Genomic DNA, 22,289 nt, shown 5'->3' on the forward strand with positions numbered 1-22,289 from the left:
AATGTAAATTAAAGGAGTGTAACTGAATAAATAAATAAATAGTAAATATATATTTTTTTATCTATTCCTTCAAGACACAGACATTTTGGTGTTACTTTTTTTCTTTTATTTCTTTACAAGTATAAGCCGTATTTAACCATACAGTTGTCATATCTTGATATATTATCTATCTAGCTATCTACCTGTCTATTAAAGTTTTCGTGACAAAGCTGAGCATGTATATGAAATAGGCTTAATTTTCCTTTAGCAGCGTATGTGTTGACAACCTCACTCTTCCGTATACTTTGTCGTCAATTCTTCTCTCATTCCATATGAGCTTAGTGTATTTTTCTTGATTGAGTTATACTTTCATGTGTTCGTTTCACGATAAGAATCGTCGTGTTTTTCTAAAAGATAAAATATAATGTCGTTTAAATAATGAGTTGACACGGCGTCTGATTGACTATATATATATATATATACAAGTGAAGTAAGTTGCCACTTATTATCGGTTTTATCTATTTTTTTGGATCATTTTACTCCCCAAGAATATTCATTTACAACGTTTTTCATCTTTTGTAGTTCGAAGATTGGATTTTAGATAAAACGAATTGTTTAATGGAAATTCAGTTAGCAATCAAACAACGATCACATTTATCCTTTAGTCGAATTAAAGCATTTGAAGAAGAAATTGAAGTGAATCGAAATCGTGGTGATCATTTTATTGAGGTTAGTTAAAATTGAATTTTCATTCATTATAATTTAATTAAATTGTTCATCGAATGTAAAGGTCATTACCGTGTTTAGTACTCTATGGTGATGATAAATCAATTAAACCTTGCCAAACTGTACGATCCACCTTTCTGGTGAAGTAGTTTAACATTCGGTTATTAAAGATAATGCGCATACTCAGTGATTTTAAAAAATCATCAATGATGGGTATATATAGTTGTAATTAGGTGTATCAAACAATATTATATTCATTGCTATTAACCGGTTGATATCAGAAATAATTTGGTGTTTAATTGCTCAATATTAACGCTACGAGCTATATCCCTTAAAAAGGTTGTTTTGAATTACTAGTTGACCGTCAGCCGTGACTGTGATTCATCTTACTACCCTGTGTCAAACGTAGATCCAAGGCTATCATCATTTCATGTCATTTACTATAAAGTTTTCGTTTTCCTATACTACTGAAAAGTCTCATCTTACATTGAAACAAATAACATTTTCAAAATTTGTTTGACAGATGATAGACCTAAATGATGACTGTAATTAGAATAAGTTAATTTCTAGAGAGGCAAGTAAATGAACATCTATAGATTTACAAAAATATTCTTTTTATTGATTACAACTATTGGTGTAGTTTTCCACTCGAATCTATTCATCTAATAAGTTATATTGTTTACCAAGTTTGTTTTACGTGGAAACTTTATTTTTCAAACAGAACTGAACCTACTTCGAAATAGATTCATATTGTAAAAGAATGCTTCATTATTAGAATATTAAATACTTATTACATAATAATACTTGTAAATAAACTGTCATTTTATATGGATTCGAATTTTCGATAACCATCTTTTTGAAAAATTAAATAAACTCATTGAACCAAAATAAACTGGCGGGTAAATTGTTGTAACCCGTTTAAAATCTTTAGATAAAGTTAGTTTGCTAAATTGACAATTAATGATATGCAAAATAAGTAATATAAATGACAGACTTAAGTGGGTTCCACTGGGCAAATAAATCACATGCTTGAATTTCCTTTAACTGTGTTTATATAATCATTATGGTTCATAACTCGATCAAATTAGGAACTGGCTAAATTATGTGTGTGTTGATTAAATTTTCATTAGGCAATTTTATTGACTAATGAGAACATTTCTAGGTCATCTATTTTTAGTATTCAAGTTGGTGTTTAAAAAGTATGTCATGTGACAAGGGAATATGTTGTTGTTTCAAGGATTAAACTAATAGAATCAATTGTAATAGCAATAATCACGTTGAGTATTACAGAATATAATCTTTGTAAATTAGTAATCAAGTCTTACTGTGAGTACTATGCCCTTCATGTTCAGTTTGTCTCTTATAAATCTGCCATTGAACAAATATTTCGTCGAAATCAACACAATAGAATTACATAAGCATGCATATTAAGTTTAATTAAAGTTAAAATAAGACATGAAACAAATCCAATCAAATACATATAGCATGTAAATAAGTTCAATAATATGTATGCTATATCATTCACGCTAAATGTAATTCTATATGAGATATTCTTTTGTGTATTAGTGTATATACGATTGAGTGTGATAAATGTAATGTTCGTGATGGTAATGGACGACTTTTAGTTTTTTTTCGCTGTGATGTTAAATTGGTTAAATATAACAGTTTGGGAAGATTTTAGTCAGACCTCCCTGCCTATCGATCTCAGAATAGGTTAGCGTGAAGTACTGTACCTAGTCTCCTGTATTATCATAAATAATGCTCAATTTATCTGAAATTATCGAGTTAACTGTTGATAGTGATGGGTGTCGTGATTTACAGTTAGTAATTTGTATACTTCAAGTAACTGGGAAGATGAAATTGACCATACGTTTTATTCATGGTCAATTTGAAATACATAAATCAAGTAAGAAGCAAAGTCTAAAAAACCATTTATTCATTAACATCATCGAGTTCGTACATCATTAATATCTGCAATCGATAATTGTGTCTATGCTAAAATTTTGTTTCGTCATAAATATGAATTCAATCCTGCCGTAACGGAACGAGTATTAGAGCAATTGGAAGTCTAAGAACTATTTTCTGGATTATTTTTATTTATATTCTTAGTGTAGAATCGCTAAACAAGTGGGATACTATGTTTTCATATATTATTCATTGTAAGCTTTTGTTTAACACATTACCACTATTATATATCTTGTTATTCTTAACTTACTGCTAAACAACTATTTACAGTTTTATCTGTTCACAGCTAATCTTGGCCTGTTTGTGTAATAACCATGATTTATATTTTCGGGCGTGATGCAGTCTGATTTGTCATGTATATAAGCTGATGAGTGAGACATCTGTTGGTCTAGATGATTGAAGTATGCTATTAATAGAATCTTCGATCCCGACTTCTCTTTTCGGTTGTATAAAGGTGGCGTGCAATAAAGGCTAATTTTGTTCGTTAAACTGCATCAATGTTCAAAGCTAAAGACTATAGGCGATGGACCAAATATCAGACGCCGGGTAGAAAAATTATAATCGGAATTCTTGTTGGAGAATTATGCAAGAGATATCAATTGGCATCGGCGACATACCAAAACCGTCACATTAATTTTTGAGCCTGCATCCTTCGGCGGTTATAGTGAACATCTCACCAACCCGATGACTTTCACTTTTACATTGATGGATCATTGAATTGAAACCAATATTATTCTCGATAGTTCCTCAACGTTAATTGGATTAGATTGATCAAGTTTCAATGTTTTTTTAATTGACAACAATAGAAAGTCACAGGATACCAGAAAACACATATTTATTGCTTCATGGTTTCAATGATTTTTGTTGGAAGGAGAAATTAAAAGTTTTAGAATTTCATTTGTCTTCAATAAAGATATTTTATTAAAAACGCAAAGCGTATTTTCATCACTGTTACAAATCAGTGGTCAAATTTGGGACTATAGAACTGTTAGTTGTTTAAAAGCCGTAAGATTATGAGCAAATAAACAATAATAATCTCAGTCAATAAATTAAAAACTGCCTTTAACTGTTGTTACTGGAAGTATTTTCGACTTAATGCCTGGAAACTGTTGCATTACGTATTCCTGATGTGTTAGTAGAGATATCTACTAGAAAATATTGAGCATAAGCAAACGTGTTGCTATCGCGTAAAATTTTTTTCTTTGTAAAAATGTATAGCATTTTACAGTCAGTAACCAAAAGCATTATGAACTTGAAATTCTTATTGATTTTAGGTCGGTCGTAAACTTGCAGAAGTCTATCCACATCTTGAAAATGATGTAAAAAATCGTTTGGAACATTTGCATACACGTTGGGAAGAACTGGTTGACTTAGTTAGGAATATCGTTAATGTTATCAGTCAAGATAATCGAGGTAAGCATGGTAAATATTATTTTCTTGATTTTGAAGGAAAAAGTAGATTTCCATGTGCTGACTGATAGTGACTTGAGAATCCTTGGGAACTGTTCCAAATCTCTTTCCATTCAAGATTTAATACATGATGTAGTGTTATTCGTTTCAGTTCTTAGGCCGTCATGATATCATTCAGCTACTGAGTCCACTTTCAAATAATCGATGTATTTTAATATTTCCCGGTACCCAGATGTTTTAAATGGAAATAGTGTGTGAAGTTTAATCCACTATGTATATAAAACGATGTAAAAGTTGTATATCCACTGTTCCAAATAAGTGAGAAATAAATGTAAATTGTAAAATAAGTCTATCTATGGACGTTGTACGTTTCAAAACATCATCAGGTTTTAGGTTATTGAGTTACAAATTAGTGATGATAATGACCAACCAAATTCGAGATATTTTCAAAATGGAGATTATATATCTAGAATTGTAAGTATAATGCGGTTTCTTGAGACTTTCTATCTTAAAATAACTGATAGGTATTGATTAGTTGGCCAAGTCGCAAGTCTAATGAAATGCTTAGATTAACACTTAGGTTAGACAAATGTAACGTACAAGCAATAGAAACATGATTAACATGAGAAATGTAATAATAATAAACACTTAATGTATCATAATATGTTTGATCACAGTAAAAAAATTTGCAACTTAAATTTACAATGTTGCGATAAATTCTCGTTCACTATGTAACTAGCTTGTTGATCCTTGAAATCTGCAAAAAAAATGACTTGAACATTGATTAGGTAGCGTTTACCATCACCTGCAAACCTATTCCGATTAGTTTAGTTCACATAGCGTTTCTTTATTGTTTCATATACTTGGTTCATGGATGTCAGTGAAATCGCTGTTTGTTCCTTACAAGAGGTTTACGAGAGGAAATGCTGACAAACGACCCAAACAGTGAAAAGGAGGGTTCGGTAATAATTTCAACGTGTTTTTAAACTAAATTATCACCAAGTAGTAGATGGTTTTATGTTGTCTTAACATTATTGCTAGTCAAATTACATTGAGCGATTTACAATATGTTTGTTAGTTTGAGTGACTTGATATCACAATTCATTTTGTTCAATGGGTCGTTTATAAGAAGTCGTAAGCAAATAGCTTCAGAAATAGGTTCCGCGCTAGTCGAAACTCACCACTTACACATATGTATTATTCAAGGACACTTGATGATCTCCTTAGGATTCGAACGTGCATAATCTGTTATCACGAACAGAAATATTGTCAGTAACTAATGTTGTTTGAGTATTCTTTCAATCAAACTTTGGTCCAGTGCTCCTCGGTAACAGCCTCTAGTCATGTTACATGAAGTCATATGCCTTTGTTTGTATTGGATTCTCTTTCAAGAACTGTTTACTTACTCTTGTTCTTAATAATCTCACCAACGCAAATAGAAGTCAGTTTTAACTATTCGACAACTATTGGATCTGCCGTTTATAGAAACAATTTATCGTCATTTACCAAATGTTGCTACATTAAGAAAGTATTTTGTTGTATTTCTGAGAAACAAATTAATCATCGTGATTGACCTGAAAATGTATCTTTTTTTAATCGCTAAATGATTAATTTTTACTCATTTCTCTTCGAATTAATAATTAATTAATTGTGTCATTATTTTGTCTTCACTATTCATGTGTCAATGTAGAAAAGTTAATGAAAGAGGCAATTCATAAAACAGCTACATGGCTTAATGTAATGAATGTTCAATTAGAGAAACCAGATAGTAAATTACCAGTTAATCAAGTTGATATGACAACATTACAAACACAAATAAAAGAACATAATAAACATATTAAAGATTATATGGATCGAAAAGCTGTTATAAATGTTTTAAAGGTGAATAGAATAAAGTAAAACAAAATTTGTAAAGGTTGAATAATTCACATTTAAATTGATGTGTATTATTTTTTCATTCTGAACAACATGAATCATAAATCATTGTTTACTTATTCACACGTAAATGGTTGTTTAATAGTAGATTCTAAAAGTCATGGAATTGGTTTGTTTATCAATTAAGCTTATTAAATAAATATTTCATACATCGAATTATGTTTTACTAAGTAACTAGAATGAACTCTTCCTTATATATTCCTGAGTATTAGCGTATAGATGTATTATTATTGTATCCATTGGTAATGTGTGGTGCCATAAAACAAAAATATGTTGGTTACGGAAAAAATGCGTAACTTTAAACGTTTGTAAATTTTCACTTATAGCCATTTATTAATAGAATTTTGATAAAGCAGAATGAAATATCTGTTCAGTACTCTATGGTTTTTAATTATTATCTACTTAATGTCAGTTTGTCACGAAAATCGTATTCAGATTGAATTAAGCAATAAAATGAGAAAGATTGGCTTAGCGGAGAGTTCTGTTTTCGGAGAATTCATTTTCAAAGCAATCGAATATCAATTATTCTTATTTTTTAAAAATGATAATCATGACAACAATAGTGAATCAATCATTTTTATTATATATCTCAATAACTATATTCCGTTCGAATTAAGCCACACTAGCTACTCAATTGACTAGTGACCATATAGTCATTAACATTGAATCGATATTAGATTAATTCCTGGAGATCTACAGGAATTTTGATTAAATCTCATGTGAAATAGTTGTCAGTGTTTGGATTAAATAATCGTCACCGTATATCGCGATAACTGGAATAATAAATATAGAACAGTGGATTAGGACTTAATGATCTGAAAAGATCATGTTGACCGTGAGGCAGATTGATCTTGGGTCATAAATATAATGACAGTTTGGGTCGTTGTCGCTAAGAATTCTCAAACAACACAGTTTTTTTAAATTAAGTAACAGAGATCACGCAGTTTCCGTTATACATCTGCAAAGTCAAATATTACGTCTACTTATCAACCGTAAAATTTCGGGGTGACTAATTTAAGGTGGAAGAATGTTCTATTTCCGTTAAACACAAAGAAATTCATTAATATTCAACAAACAGATGGCTAATGGGAAGATTAAAATTTTTAACAAAAGTCAACCATGAAATGTTGTAATCAGAACAGGATAACTTCAAGACTTAAATATGACACATGAACAAATCATATTGGTTAAAAATAAATTTTAAGACGATGAAACATACTAAGAAAGCATTTTAACTGCCTTATCTAATTAATGAACTCTGAAGTTAGAGCCTTTAACCACTTTAATGTTACATGCTATGAGTTTTTTAGTTACGTTCATTTTTGTATGTTCTTGCTCGATATACATTACCCCTTACAATAATAAATGTTAAGCATAACCAATAATTGTTCTTTTGAGTGTACCATTACAAATTGTACATTTAGGGATATTTTGTGTTTTGTTACAAATTTTGAGTGATATGTTAATATTATTGACCACAAATATGATGCACGATAATGATAAGTTGAATTACGGTGTTCTCTTTCAGGAGGTATATATATATACCTGAGTTGATCATATATTAGTTTCACACAAACCTATGAGTTTACTTACTATTCCAGTGTTGAATCTTGGTAACGTAAGTTTTATATCATTCAAAGCAAACAGCTATTAATGGTTTAGCTGTCATCATCATTAAATTATTTTTAAATGATTTATATATTTTTGTTTCATTTGTTAAATTCTTTTAGAGTCAAGTCGGTGATCCTAATTTTAGTCAAAGTAAAGAATTTGCACCGATTGTCAATGATCTTGAGCGCAAACTTTTAGCGTTAGACGAACCACTCAATCAAAAATTAATGAATTTACAACATATGGAAACATCCACTCAACGTATTGTAGAATTGACTGTAGAAGGTGCATGGATCAGAGAAAAATCACAACAAGTTGAAAATTTATCTAAAACACTAGAACTTGATCCACAAAATGCTTATCAAATTGGTCAAAGATTAATGGTTATACATAGATTGGAAAGACAACTTAAAAGTCATATTCTTGAAGCTAATAATCGTAGACCTAGGGTTATAGCTTTATGTAAAGTAAGTTTAATTATATATCTCTTATCTTACCTAATAAAGGAGGTAATGTATTTATTTTATTTAAACACATAAATATTGGTACAAAGAGGCACCAGATACATATGCGCCACACAAATCTCATTTGATTTGTGTGAGGGCTGTGATACTGCCCAGATGCCCAAACTGAAGCAAGTGGTTTTCTTAGGGAGCCACACCCCGAGCCTTTGACCTAAAGATCTGATCCACAAGGCAGTGGAGCATCGTAAGGATATGCAGTCCCATGGTAGCCGGTGACCAACGATTGGTTCATACTCCATTTGTTCCCTTAGGATCCTGGAGCTCATGTGCACCATTGGTTTGGAATGAGGGTTTTCCGACTCCCCTAGGTGGACTTTCCGTGTCCACCAACCCGGTTAAAGCGCCGGACATTCGCTTTTCGTCCTCTCAATTTCGTAAACAGCATCCCCGCCACGAGATTTCGACATATTTTCTATGGTTACTATTTTTTTAAGAGGTTATTTGGTAATTATTTAATAATAGATTTTCCATAAATACTGACATAGATTATCTACATTCTATTATTATCAACGATCATAGTCACTATAATATTGACGTAATGCATAATTTTAAATGACTGAATAGTTTTGTTTTTGTAAAAGAATTTTTTGTCCACTATGATTGGATATTACTGGTAATGAAATAACTTCGGTAGGAAATGCTCATTACTTTAAAATTATTCAACCATTTTAAAAATGGTTCTAATATATTATGTATTTGGATTGAAAATACTTCATTGAAAACTAACTAAACTGTAATGCATAATCATTACATTTCTTTTTTATTTTCATCAATTTTAAAAATAAATGGTCATCGGTTTATGAAACAGAGTTTAAGTGATCAAATATAGATAAGTGTTTAAAACTACCTTATTAAGATTTACAGTAGTTGTTTCAGAAGATATTTGTACTCATCAAAAGTTACGTATCAACCTCGTAACAATTCATCAACTCATAACAGCAATAAACATTTCAAAATACCTTGAACTCCTTTCTATTCACACTTTCACCTTAAACATTACACACAAATTGTTATGACTTTATAAAAAAATATAGGACGTATGCTAATTCTTTATTGATTTTTATGTCCAGCTTTTATCACGTGAATTATCCACCAACCGAAATACGACTTTTCCGATTTTAACACTGTGCCAAATCAATGACGTTCGACCAGTATGAGTAGTCTAACGTCCTTATTGGTCCTTTGTCCGCCTAGCCCTTCCAATTAAGTCCAGAACACCAATTGCAGCTTCTGCTGTACGAATCTACACGAATCATTTATTTCAAGCATACTTGGTTTATATACTAGACAGACAGACCACATCACACCATAAAATAGAAAATAATATTTGTACAAGATCAAGCCAAATGTAGCTGTGAACATGGCAGACAATAATCAATAAACTGAATATAATTTAGGGACAGTAAATCGTATAATAATAATTCATAGATGAAAATGAAGCTTGTAATAAGATGAATATAGACATACACAATCTAGTTACTCAATAGTTAAACAAATAGAATATGTATAGAATAATCGTCCATTAATAGGTCTCGGAAGTTCATTAAAATCTTATAAATGTAGTTTCGTCAAGAATTAACTGTGAAGTTACAAAAAATCAGCTTGTTTGTAAAAGAAAGTCTTCCATTTTCCTATTCTCATAGTAGTTTCATTTGTTTGTACACAAAACAGTAGCTAAAATGTTTCATGAAAATTAATCACAATAAACATGTATAATTATTTATCAGATATATAGTATCAGAAGGGGTTTTGTGGAGATTTAGTATTTTCATAGTTGAAAGCGTGAAGATTTATAGTAATTATATAATTAATTATAAATAAAGATAAGGATGTATGGTGTTATATGATAATCTGAATAGCGGTGAAAAATCAGTTAATATTAGGGGCATACAATAGATACAAAAAATGTTTAAGCTAATGATGATATCAATGAAGGTCCAACCTGCTAGTTGAGCTTAAGAAAATAATTGATCTATACTAAGCTTAAATGGAAATGACGAACCAAACACTAGATTTTACTATCTGTATTTCACTTCAAGTGTTTTACTAAATTCACTGTTGTAAAATATAGATGAATCCATTTGAAGACTGACCAACTTATGTATTTGGTCATTTATATAAAATGATATATATATATATATATATATATATATATATATATATATAATCATTTGAAAAGTACTTCAGAAAATATCAGAACAAGGCAGTTATTATCGGAAACAAACAAGTGGCTAACGTTATACTTTTAATTAACCGTTTTGAAGGAGTTAGGTAAGCTTGATGAGTTGAGCAATTGAAAACTATGCAATAAATGCATACATATTCCCCAAATAATATAACATTACAAATCGGTTAACAAAATTCTGAATATAATACTTTTTTTGAATTCGACTTATATTTTAGTCAGCTGACAAAAATCCACAAAAGAAAGTGTATTCATAGTATTCTATGTGAATTATTACCGTTGCTTTATTCAGACTCAAAGATAATGAGCAGTAGTCGTATTACTGCAATTTAAGTAAATGTTCGTCTATGATCGAATAATCATTAGGAATGATTCGCGAGAGTAATTGGAAAGGGGACAAAGAAAAGAAATATCATGATGGTTAAAAAATATTCACCTTATGTTTTATGATTATTAAGTTGAATATATTTGGAAATATATTACAAATGACAACATCATTGTTTATTGAAATACGAATCCTAGTTAAGAAATGTTATAATTCAAAAAATGTTTACCTGTTTTATTCCGAATTTCGCCAAAACAGCTCAACTGTGTTTTCTTTTTTTCTGTTCATTTATTAGGACATTGAAAATGAATATTGCATAGAAGAAGCAAAAATCACCGATAAAATACAACAACAACGATTTCAACGTCTTACACGAGAACTTTTAGAATTATGGAATAAATTAGATAGAAATTTAACTTGTCTACTTGGGCGAATAACAATGTCTGAATCAGTTTATCAATTTTTATTAGATGCTAGTGAATTGGAATCATGGATATCTGAAGAAGATTTTTACTTACATGGAATAGAGATACCAAAGGTTAGTTTGTTTTCCTCTCTTTTTAATTATTAGTTTCCGAAACACACATCAATAGCGTTACTAATGATACTATATGAAATAATCAATAAATTATTCATGGTATCATTTGTAGCTTTCTTCGATGTGAGATGGTCGAGGTGAATAACCATAAAAAAACTATAGAGGCAACTATTGACCTTGATATATTGTTTCGACTCATAAACACAAAGTAATCAAAAGCTTGATCGATACTACACGTAAGATTTAAAATTGTACCACACGTTATTACGGTCAGCGATGTTGCTATTATACTGTTCAAGGCTTGAATAACCTAGCGATATTCTTGTCGAATGTGGTCGTTTTTGTAAAATTAGACTATCAAAAAGAAAAATATTTGAAGAGAGAAGAATTTAATTGATTCTCTTTTTGGATCTTATGAAACTTTTAAAGTAAAACTATTTTTTCTAATTGACTGGTAATGTACCTCAATTAGAAATAACTAGAAAGGCTAATGTAACACCAACTTCATATTCTGTCTATTGATTAATAAATCTCCTATGATGTGGATAATCATTTTTTATGGAACATTTAAATCAACTAATCGCAAATCTATCCAATACAAACAAATTTAATAAAATAGGAAATGACCAGTGTACACCATTATTTTTTTAGGTTCTATAGTTGATGGATATTGAAATAATTATTTAGTTTTTAATTATAGTGTAGTGAACAAAACACGGGTGGGGACAGTCGAATGTATTTAAGCACAAATTACAAACTATCTTACTAATATCTGATAACCATACAGCAAGCAATTAATTTACGAAATAACTATCAATTGTCTCAATCTTCACTGTTACTACTGTAAATATCAATCCACCTTCTCTAATTTCATTGTTTATGCATTTTCCTAGCGATTGCGCTTCATTTCAGTTCTTTGCTCATCGGTCTTCTGCCAAAATACATTCTATGCCTGACCATCACCATATACTACTTATGAGGATATAAGTGGACCACACCACAATAGATTTATCTGAATTTTCAGTACTTCACATAATTTACTGTTTAACTACATTAAAGCATAATCAACAATTAACTCAGCAGTGATTTTTTTCCTCCTCAGGGCCATTATTCGTCTTTTTTTCTGGTTGCATTTTATAATTTTCTAATACTTTGATAAACAATCATTACATTAAGGAAGAAAAATGGGTATCTAAAAATTACCAACATGACTTTCTAATATATTTGTTTTGAATTTAATGATAATTCTTTTGGGACAATAGTGTAAAATATCATCTCAGGATTCAAGAAACTATCCTCTTCTAAAATAGTATTTACATGGATTCAGGCAATTGCAAATCACTTAAAATCAAATTATTGTGAAATTATATTGGAAAAAATGATAATAAAATCAATATATGTCCAACTAGAATGTTCTCTGAACATTATGTTTTGAAGTTTTCTCAGTTCGACGAATGTGCACACTTATCAGTATTGACTAAATCCTAGAAGGACGGCATTTTCTAGCTCTGACAAATTGACAGTGTAGCGAAGGGATCAACACTCACCCTATTTTTAGCTGGTTGTTTCATTGTCAATCTCGAAAACACTATCCTTAGACCAATAATTGATAGCTTCTATCTATACAGGAGACACGTAAACGACACTCATTATTTGTGACAAAAATATTAGTGTCAACGATGTCCTGGAGGGTTTCAGTCCCAGTGAAGCAAAAAATACGAATCTGATCCATTCTCTATTCAAGGGTCAGACCTATCTGTACTAAGGATACAATCGATATCGAACTTGACAAAAGACAGCAGACAATTGTCAACAAAGTATAGCCACCTAGATCCATTGAGAAAAATTTGAAGCCAAAACAACAACGTTAGACAGTATTCACAGCATCAAAGAAGACTCTCTTCACGAACATTCAGTTTAAAGAAGATACTGAAGCAGAAATTCTGAAAACAGACTTCCGTGATCCCCGAAAAAAACATTTTATTTTGCTGAACTTCGAATTACCTCTTCTAGTTGGCCTCCGATTCAACGTTGTGTGAAGGATAAGCTCTTCCTTTGGACCAAATCGATGTGCATCTACCAGTTTACTTGCTCATGTGGAGCAGGTTATATTGGCCGCACAAAACGAGCTCTTTCGAAACGAATCATCGAACATTACCCTGCCTGGCTCTCCAAAGGATTACAGAAGTCAGTAAAAAGCTCAATCTTTGAGAATCTAGTCGAATCCGACCATTTCGCTTCACTAGAAGCCTATTAAATCATACATACAGTGAGAAGAGTTAACTCAATAGAAATTCAAATGAAAAACTTATGTAAAGCAGAGGCTAATGCTATCCACCGGTTTAGGTCTAATCTTTGCGTACAAAAACACCGTGTTCAGTCCATCATTCTTACATGATCTTAACCTCTCTTTCTGTCTTCTTTAATCTATCGTTTTTATTTTAATTTTATTATTTCTACTCCGTTCCAGTTATTAATACAACTGTTAATTAGCAATTATTGCAACTTTTAATTATTCTCTCTGTAGCTGTTACTTATTGACAAATTAGTTTAATATTTTTTTATCAATCCATATAAAAATAACGTTATAGCCGAGTATATTTCGTACAGAACTTAATTTAAGACATTAGTCCTTGTTAGTATGTCTTGTTTTAATTTACGCGATCAGAATTTTCGATATCCCTAAAATAAATGATATGCACATGAACTGAACTGTTCAACTATACTTTGCTATAATCCATTGCATTAAGGCTTTTGTACTCTGTTCCCGTATATGTTGCACATTATGTACATATCTCCATCTGCATGAATATTTAATTTACAATTGTTGTGGTTTCTCTCCATTGCATCCCTTGAAAATTTACTGAATTTCATCTAATTTTCAAAATTTACATAAATCCCTAGTTCTATAAAACATTATTAAATTAAAACCTAATTACAACACAATCAATGTTACTATTGTTGTTTATGATTCTTAGGAAATTACCATTTCTTAAGTTTTATTTGTTTGTCTGTTTTTTTCAATCATTTTACTAGAATGAGCAAAGTGCATTAAATAATTTGAAAAAGCATCAAATTCGATCACAGACAATTGAACAGTGGCATGAACGTGTTAAAAATCACAATGAACAAGGTCAAATACTTTGTCAACAATTAAAAATTCAACAAACAAAATATCCTGATACAAATATTTTACAAGAATCACAATTTTACTTGAAATTAATTCCAACATGTTTGAATCGTATTAGTCATTCATATAAAAATCTTCAAGGTATTGTCAATAATGTAGCTGCAATGTTAGAGGCAAATGCTATTAAATATAGTTTAACTCGGGAAGCTGATGAATTAGAGGTTAGTCAAAAATATGTTGTATATAATTTATGTGAACTAATTCATCATTTAGTGAAATTCAGTTTTTAGATCAGAAGGGGTTTTATGGAGAATTTAGTATTTTCATAGTTGAAATCATGAGTCAGTTTTGATTCAGTTATTCAGCGAACTTTTCATTAATTGCAAATTATGCATATTTTTGTTTATAAAGTTATATTTAAGATTTTAGATTTCACGTCTCAATTGGAGTATATAGTGGAAATCCTGTGGATGTTAGTTGTCATTTTTTAATAGTTTCTGGTAATAATTTGTAGACTGTAATATTTTATGACATTTTAATAAATTATTTCTTCGTAAACAAAACCCCACAGAATTCATCATAATTTATTATAAGAACAGTATGTAATTGTTATCTCCTATAGTAATACCTAATACGTAACATTAAACAATGATACGTTGTATGTCAAAAAATTGGTTGTATTTTTCGAATTAGGATCTGATACAACAAAGTAATTCAACTGATGATTACCATCATTAGAACGAAGTAACGTTTGTTTGAAATATTTATAAATTAGTCACATTCAAAATAGGTGTTCATCCCCTGAAAAATATTACTTTTTTAAAAATGTACAACCATTTAACAAAACCTTTAGTTTATTGAAGATAGCCGAACAATTATGTTGTCTGAATCATTAATTTCGGCTGTTGTGTGACCGAAACTATTTTCTCAAATATACTTCTTGATAATATTTGACTTCAATCCAATCAGTCAGTCATGTAGAATATAGAACCTGGCAAATATGTATATTGTTTCAAGTTATCAAGCTACATTAGCATAGGTACATAAAATTATCAAGACTAAATCCTTAGTATTACGAGTAGTAACAATACTGGTATCAGGAAATAGTAGTAGGTATGGAGCAAAGAAACAAAGTGATGGGAGACTGGCGATTCTGCATTTAACGTACGACAAATAGTGAATGTATCTAAGCCATTGTGACTTCGCATGTCATAAAATGTATCTATCTGCTGGTTACGTAATAACAACCGGCCCCAACCAGGTAGTCTGCAGCAACCTACATGTCTCAGTCCAGTTGTTAAGTACCTTATGATCTGATATCATGTTTTGATTTGAATGACACTTGCTCTCTCCCAACATCCTACTACATCAACAAGTAGGCGGTTGTCAGGCATGCTCAATATATGTTTCAATTACCTCAGTTGATTAAAAATCATAACTCTTTCAACCGATTTGCACTTAGTACATAATGCCTAATCTTAGTATCACTCACTGGATGGTTGCAGCTTACACAAGCAATACTTTGAAGACACTTATGATCGGATACTAGTAACATATGAATGTCATTTGTTTTTAATGGTCACATCTCTCATCCATTATTTAATCATTGGCTTCAATAGAATTCAATCTTATATTTTTACTTTACATACATTTATAAAAACCATCTAAAAATGCATCAGACTAATAGTGGTAATATTACATACATATGCTGCTTACGTTATTGTATAATGAATTAGTCTAAGACATCTTATTTGGAAGAACAAATTCAGCAGAAGTCCAAGTTTTAAACATTTTGTTTTGGATTTAAGAGGTATTCTAGAAATATTTTGTGTAATATAGGTCTATGGATTTTCGTTTTCGCATTGTTTATTCTAAATAATTTCTGTACGTACTTTTATTTTTTTAAGTACAAAACAGATAGCTGATAATAATTTTAATCTGTTTAATTGTTTATCAAATTATCCAATGTTTAGACATGGATTAATAAACGTGTTGCACTGGCTACTAATAATGACCTTGGTGTTGATTTAGATCACTGTTGTAATTTACGAGATAAATTCATGATATTCAATAAAGAAACTGTACAAACCGGTTCACAACTTGTCTCAGACTTATCAACTAAATGTGTGCGTTTAATTGCATTAGGCAAATCAGATTCCGTGATAATTGCATCAATTAAAGATAATATCAATGAAATTTGGGCTGAATTATTGGAATTAATCGAAACGAGAAAACAATTATTAAAAGCTGCCTTGAATATGCATCGATTTGTTAATGATTGTAGAGTAAGTTATTTTTAAACATATTATCACACTGTTTTACATACTGTTACTATTTGTATTGTATCTGGTAAGTGTATCCTATAATAGATATGTTGTAGCAAACAAGATGTACCTATTATAATCTAAAGGAAAGATTATCTGATAATGACAGATAAAATAACGAACCGATATCATTTGGAAAACCATTGAAAATCTAGGCGCAATTGAAAAGCTGTCTGATTCACATTTAGGACTTCAATGCAGTGTAAGCGCAATTGACTCTATGCAGGCATTTACCTATGACTTTTAATTTTTCCAAAAACATGATACTTTTAGATCATAGAGTTGATTTTCACTGTTGAATATATTCAAATACCGTCATTTTTCTGACGTAATCCAGTAACCATACAAAGAGATAAGATGGTGGTTGGAGGTGGTCAACAGGAAACCCTGGACCCGGATTTCGTGCTACTTGGCACTCGTCAGCAAGGTGTACCTGTAATCTTGAGGAAACTGGCGCTCCCTGACGGATTCGATGCCGTGTCACTCAGCTTTACAGTCAGAGACGTTACCACTGAGCTATTCGGGCCGCGACCGACCTCCTGTAGGACTGAGATGTAATCACAATTGATTGATCACTGGGTGGTGATCAATGTCATGCGTGTCAAGTCCTTCTTAGTGCTGATCGAATGCTATCGATCAAGTAACCATATAAAGTCGTTGAAAAATTTCCGTTTCACTCTAGATTAGTTTAAATTCAGAGGTCACAACTTACCAAGAATTTTTTCAAATTTACCTTGAGTAAAAGACGATCATTTCATAAAGATTTCCTAATACAATAAAAATGTAGTAATCTGACTTAAACATATGTTATCAAGAGAAAAAAATGCAAACGAAGTGAATTTTGGTGAAATGTGGATTGTAATTTGATGGCAGTGAGTTGGCAACAGAAATAGTATTGATCATTGTAACTGAACAAGGCATTTAGCATTATATTCAGTAGGCTAATTTACGACGAAATTCGTAAATCATCAAATTTAGGAGTTGGATATCAAAAGTTCTTTTTAAATATTCTTTATATGAACCAAAGAATAGCGTAAAAATCATAACAAATGCTTTTATTCAGTTATTTAGTGTTTTTTGAAATTCGGTTGATTGATAAGCATTTGTCTAACTAGTAAAACTCAGTTAGAGTTATTTAAGTATTATTTTATGACTTAGACTTTAACGTTGACCAGATGTGAATTCGAATTCAAAATATGTAACGAAGCACGAACCGTGGTGATGTTTAGTCAAAAATAACAAGTGTTGTCAGTGAATGGTTATCTTCGTTCCTAAATTGCTTACAACGTAGTGCTATGAGTTTCAAACTGTGATTCATGACCCGATTTGCAAAAATAAACATCTATAATTGTTTTTACATAAATAGATTTCAATATAAAGTCAATAGTATTCTCAGATTAAGCACAATATATCACTGGTGGGTAATTGTCTCATTCTCGATAAAGTTTAACTCCAACAGTCTCACAGCAAGTAAATTACCAAAATATAACTATTGTTTATTGAGATAAATTCACTGTGAAAATAGTATTCGTCACGAGACGACACCATCAATAACAATTAAAAACCAAGGTGCACTGCACACCTTCTGCGTTCTAGTCTGAAACTTCATAAGTGCAGACTATCTAACTTAACAAGAATAAATGCTTTCAACAAGTAAATTGGTTTGTTTTATTCAAGGTAAGATACCTTAGCTTCTTATTCACAGCGTAAATTCCTGTTAGTGAATTACTCTCTCTATGTTCATCCACCAAAATCAATGTTAAGTAAAACTTTATCACAGAATATTAAACATTCCCATTATGAAAATTAGAACAACACATGTAAGCGAACAATTGTTTTCAATTAGATCGTCATCAGGCTTTACTCTAATATACATGAATATTTACACGAAAATGCTAGACCAATCAAGGCTATTTAATATTCTTACTACTATCAACTTGTACTTTTAACTATTATGCTCGGTGACGTATTCTATTTCATTATGATTATTGAATCAAATAGCCTTGATTAGTCTAACATTTTCGTATAAATATTCATGTATATTAGAGTAAAGCCTGATGACGATCTAATCGAAAACATTTGTTCGCTTACATGTATTCTTCTAAAATTTTATCAATCAATAAGGTTCTATTTTCCATCTCTTTCTCGCTGGAAGGAATTAACAACATAAGTGAAATCTTCGATTCCTACCGAAAAGTGACATTAGAAATCACTTGTCTATTTCGACAGAACGTAGTCATTTTAATATCCTATACAGTGCTATGAGTAGCTAAATATGTAGTATGTACACATTTTGTGCCCTAAATTATTATCGTTAAAAACATTTTATATAAATTCAGTTAATAAGTCAACTGATTTTCGTTTTTTGCTGTTTTAGAATGCACATGATGAAAACAATCATGATTACCTTGGTTGTAACATTTCTCAAAATTTACATTATATATGACTTATGATAAACTGTCAGTGGAACTATATTGGGTGTGCCCCTAGCTTGTTTGCAACTTATGCTGAGAATATATACAGAAATGGGCGTTTGAATGACTCATTTTTTATTCAATGGTATTAGATTCATAGACTTTCAAAATTGTTTATGATGGGATAAACATTCTAAGGGCGTTGACTGTTTTGCTTGATTATGATTGGCCACTTACAGCAAAATTAAGGTCACATTCGAAAAATCGTAGCTTCTTTTACTACTCAAGTATACCTTACATAGATCGAAGGTCGTGGAGGGTTTGTTCAGTCAACATGAGTTTTTTCTACTTTTTGAGCAACTTGTGGACCATCGATATAATAAAATGATCGAAGCTTAATTCATTCAAGCGTTATAACTTCCAAGTAGTGGGTTAACCCAACCTTACTATTGATCGAACGCAAAACTTTCAGATCTATTATAGTTAAACACGAAATTGTTCCTATTTCAGATTGGATTCGATTAGTTATCACCTAAAACCATGAGATCCAAAACATACTCTCTCATAATAGTGTAACTCATTTACAAGACTTCGGTGAACATGCTGGACGTGAAGTCGTACATGTTTTATGCGTGCGCTTCTGATACTATCCAGCCGACCACATATAGGTAGATGGAGCAACGCTCAAACCTGCGACCTACTGATTCAACACCGACTGCCTTAACTGGCTAGCTATACTAGGATTAATCTTCACATCACTAGGAATTTGCTTCAAAAAAAGATTTTTTTTGATTACAGTAGAAACTCCTGGTTATGTAATCAAAAGAGTTTTTAATGTAGCGCTTAATCACTGGTGAAATATGATGGTCAAACCATATTGGAAATTGACAAACCCTCGTAACTGTAATCACTTTATCCCTATTTTGTATGTATACTTATCTAAATACTTAAAGGTCCAGTTTCTTTTGCTTATAGAGTCATGGATTCGCTTTATTAAAAAACATGTAACACTATGTTCAATGATATCTGGTATTCAATGATTCCACAAATTATGTGGAAACGAAATCAAAACCATCTTCCATCATACATTGTTTTACCACAACTAACAATAATTTCGTGTGTGGGCGTAGTATCAAATCTTTCGGTTTTCAGAGCAGAATTCCATACTACTAACTAATAATCAAAGATGGATGGCGGCTAGCAGTGAGATTCAGCACACACATGTCGTACTATTTGGGACTCGTCAGCTGGATGTACCTGCATCCCAGAGTTGATGTTCACTCCGGAACTCGAATCCACTACCATCCGTTTTAAACGCCATCGCATAATTCACTTAGCTACTGAATCGTGATAGACATTAGTTTCTGTAATGGGATGAAGTTTTAATTCATTTTGTATTGTTTGTTTGAATCTTCCCGTTGATATTTAAGACTGCACTTTATCAGTCTCTTGTTGGTACAAGCTAGTAGGTATCATATTCAGTAGCTAAGTGGATAACTCGATGGCGTTTGAAACGGACGGTACTGGATTCCAGTTCCGGAGGGAACTTCAACTCTGAGATTCAGGTACATCCAACTGACGAGTCCGAAATAAGGGCGAAACGCGCATCTTGAATCCCACTATTAACCATCATCCATCTTTGCTTGTAATACTTGTGAATTAATGCTATATCGAGGCAATCCTCACCGTATGCACCTATGCCAATAAGAGACTGATCAATTGCAGTCCTAAACATCAATGGGAAGATTCGAACAAACAATACAAAATGAATTAAAACTACTAACTAATGTGTTACTAAACCAGAAATAATCACTCGGTTATATTACTAATCACTTAGCAAAAGCGATCATATGTCCACATAAACCCAGAACAATAAGAAGTAATTTAATACTAGGGAAAATTTTTATTCATTATGGGTAATTCACTTTTCAAACATTTTTCTCCTCAATATAATTGATGTATTTTAATTCTTCCCTAATATGTAATTATTTCCTATTTTTCTACAAATTCATTATTTTACTCAAGCGTGCAATATTCTTCAACGATTTCTCTTGTGTTGACTGTTTAAATTTTTTAGTAAATTCTATGTTAAATTCAGCTGACTATTGATGATTAAATTATGTATTTTTTAATATTGTTTCCATTTTGTTGTGTAAATATCATAGGATTTCGAAGAAAGAATTTGTTATCGTCTTGATAATCTACCTGAAGCACCATCTGATTCTTTAGCATCTGGAAGAAAACAAGGTTTGCCTGGTTTACAACGTAGTCATAATTTATTAGAACAAGAACTTTTATGTTTTGGTGATCAGTTGAAACAATTGGATTTAACAGCTAAACGATTACTACCACGTTATGCTGGTATACAAGCGGAACAATTACAAGCACATCATGAACGCGTGCAAACAATATGGAAACGTTTATTAAAAGTTATTGAGATAAGACGTGATCTATTAAAAGAAGCTAGTCGATTATATGACTTTCTAGTCAATGCTCGTGAATTAATTTCATGGTTAGAACATGCCAAAGATATAATGGAACATAAAGAAAGACCAAGGTTAGTTTTACCTTTTTATTATTAGTTTCTAATATATTTTAGAATTCAGTGTTGCACATCATTGCAGAAGATGCAATTAGTATGTGTATTATGTTCTTATAGCCTATTAATTATTAGGTGATGAGGTCGCCAATCAGACACTGGCTTATGTGACCAGACTAATGACTGATAAAACAGCCTAGAATTCTTATTGATCCTCTGAAATAGCAGCTTCTCTCCTAACTCAGCTGGTTCAGTCCAGAACGCTAATATCAGCCTCCGCGATACGAATAATATATATCAGACATACAGGGTTTATATGCAAATAAACCTGACCCTCATCATACCATAAAGTAGAAAATAGAAATTATACATGATCAAGCCAAAAAGTGATTTATTGTGAGAGACTGTTACTACAAATTGGGAATATCTTAAGAATAGTAAATCGTATGATAACAGTCGATAGGTCAAATAGAAGCTCATAATAAAAGGAATATGAATATACATATAATATAGTTAGTTATACAGTGGTTATAAAATCAGAAAATATGTAACACTAATCCACAAATGAATCTTGGCGATTACTATTTCCCTATTCTTCGTATGGACATAACAGTATGCATAATTCTCCGTAACATTATCTTCTTTAGTAACAGGCTAGTTTAGGAAGCATGTTCAGTCTTTTTT

General features: G+C 31.2%; 1 protein-coding gene across 1 annotated transcript in view; it reads left to right on the forward strand.

The window, feature by feature from the left end:
• The window catches only part of Smp_128930 (putative abnormal long morphology protein 1 (Sp8)), a gene marked incomplete at its 5' end in the record, with an annotated part of 52,099 nt that overhangs the window by 23,402 nt on the left and 6,408 nt on the right, over positions 1-22,289 (forward strand). The window contains 8 exons of the mRNA XM_018793646.1: positions 562-708; positions 3,945-4,083; positions 5,771-5,961; positions 7,746-8,093; positions 10,956-11,198; positions 14,235-14,549; positions 16,302-16,613; positions 21,232-21,623. Coding sequence (XP_018648137.1) covers positions 562-708; positions 3,945-4,083; positions 5,771-5,961; positions 7,746-8,093; positions 10,956-11,198; positions 14,235-14,549; positions 16,302-16,613; positions 21,232-21,623 — 2,087 coding nt within the window. The remainder of the gene's footprint in view (positions 1-561; positions 709-3,944; positions 4,084-5,770; positions 5,962-7,745; positions 8,094-10,955; positions 11,199-14,234; positions 14,550-16,301; positions 16,614-21,231; positions 21,624-22,289) is intronic.

This window comes from Schistosoma mansoni, chromosome 1, assembly GCF_000237925.1.
Source record: "Schistosoma mansoni strain Puerto Rico chromosome 1, complete genome".
In the NCBI taxonomy this organism is placed as follows: Eukaryota; Metazoa; Platyhelminthes; class Trematoda; order Strigeidida; family Schistosomatidae; genus Schistosoma; species Schistosoma mansoni.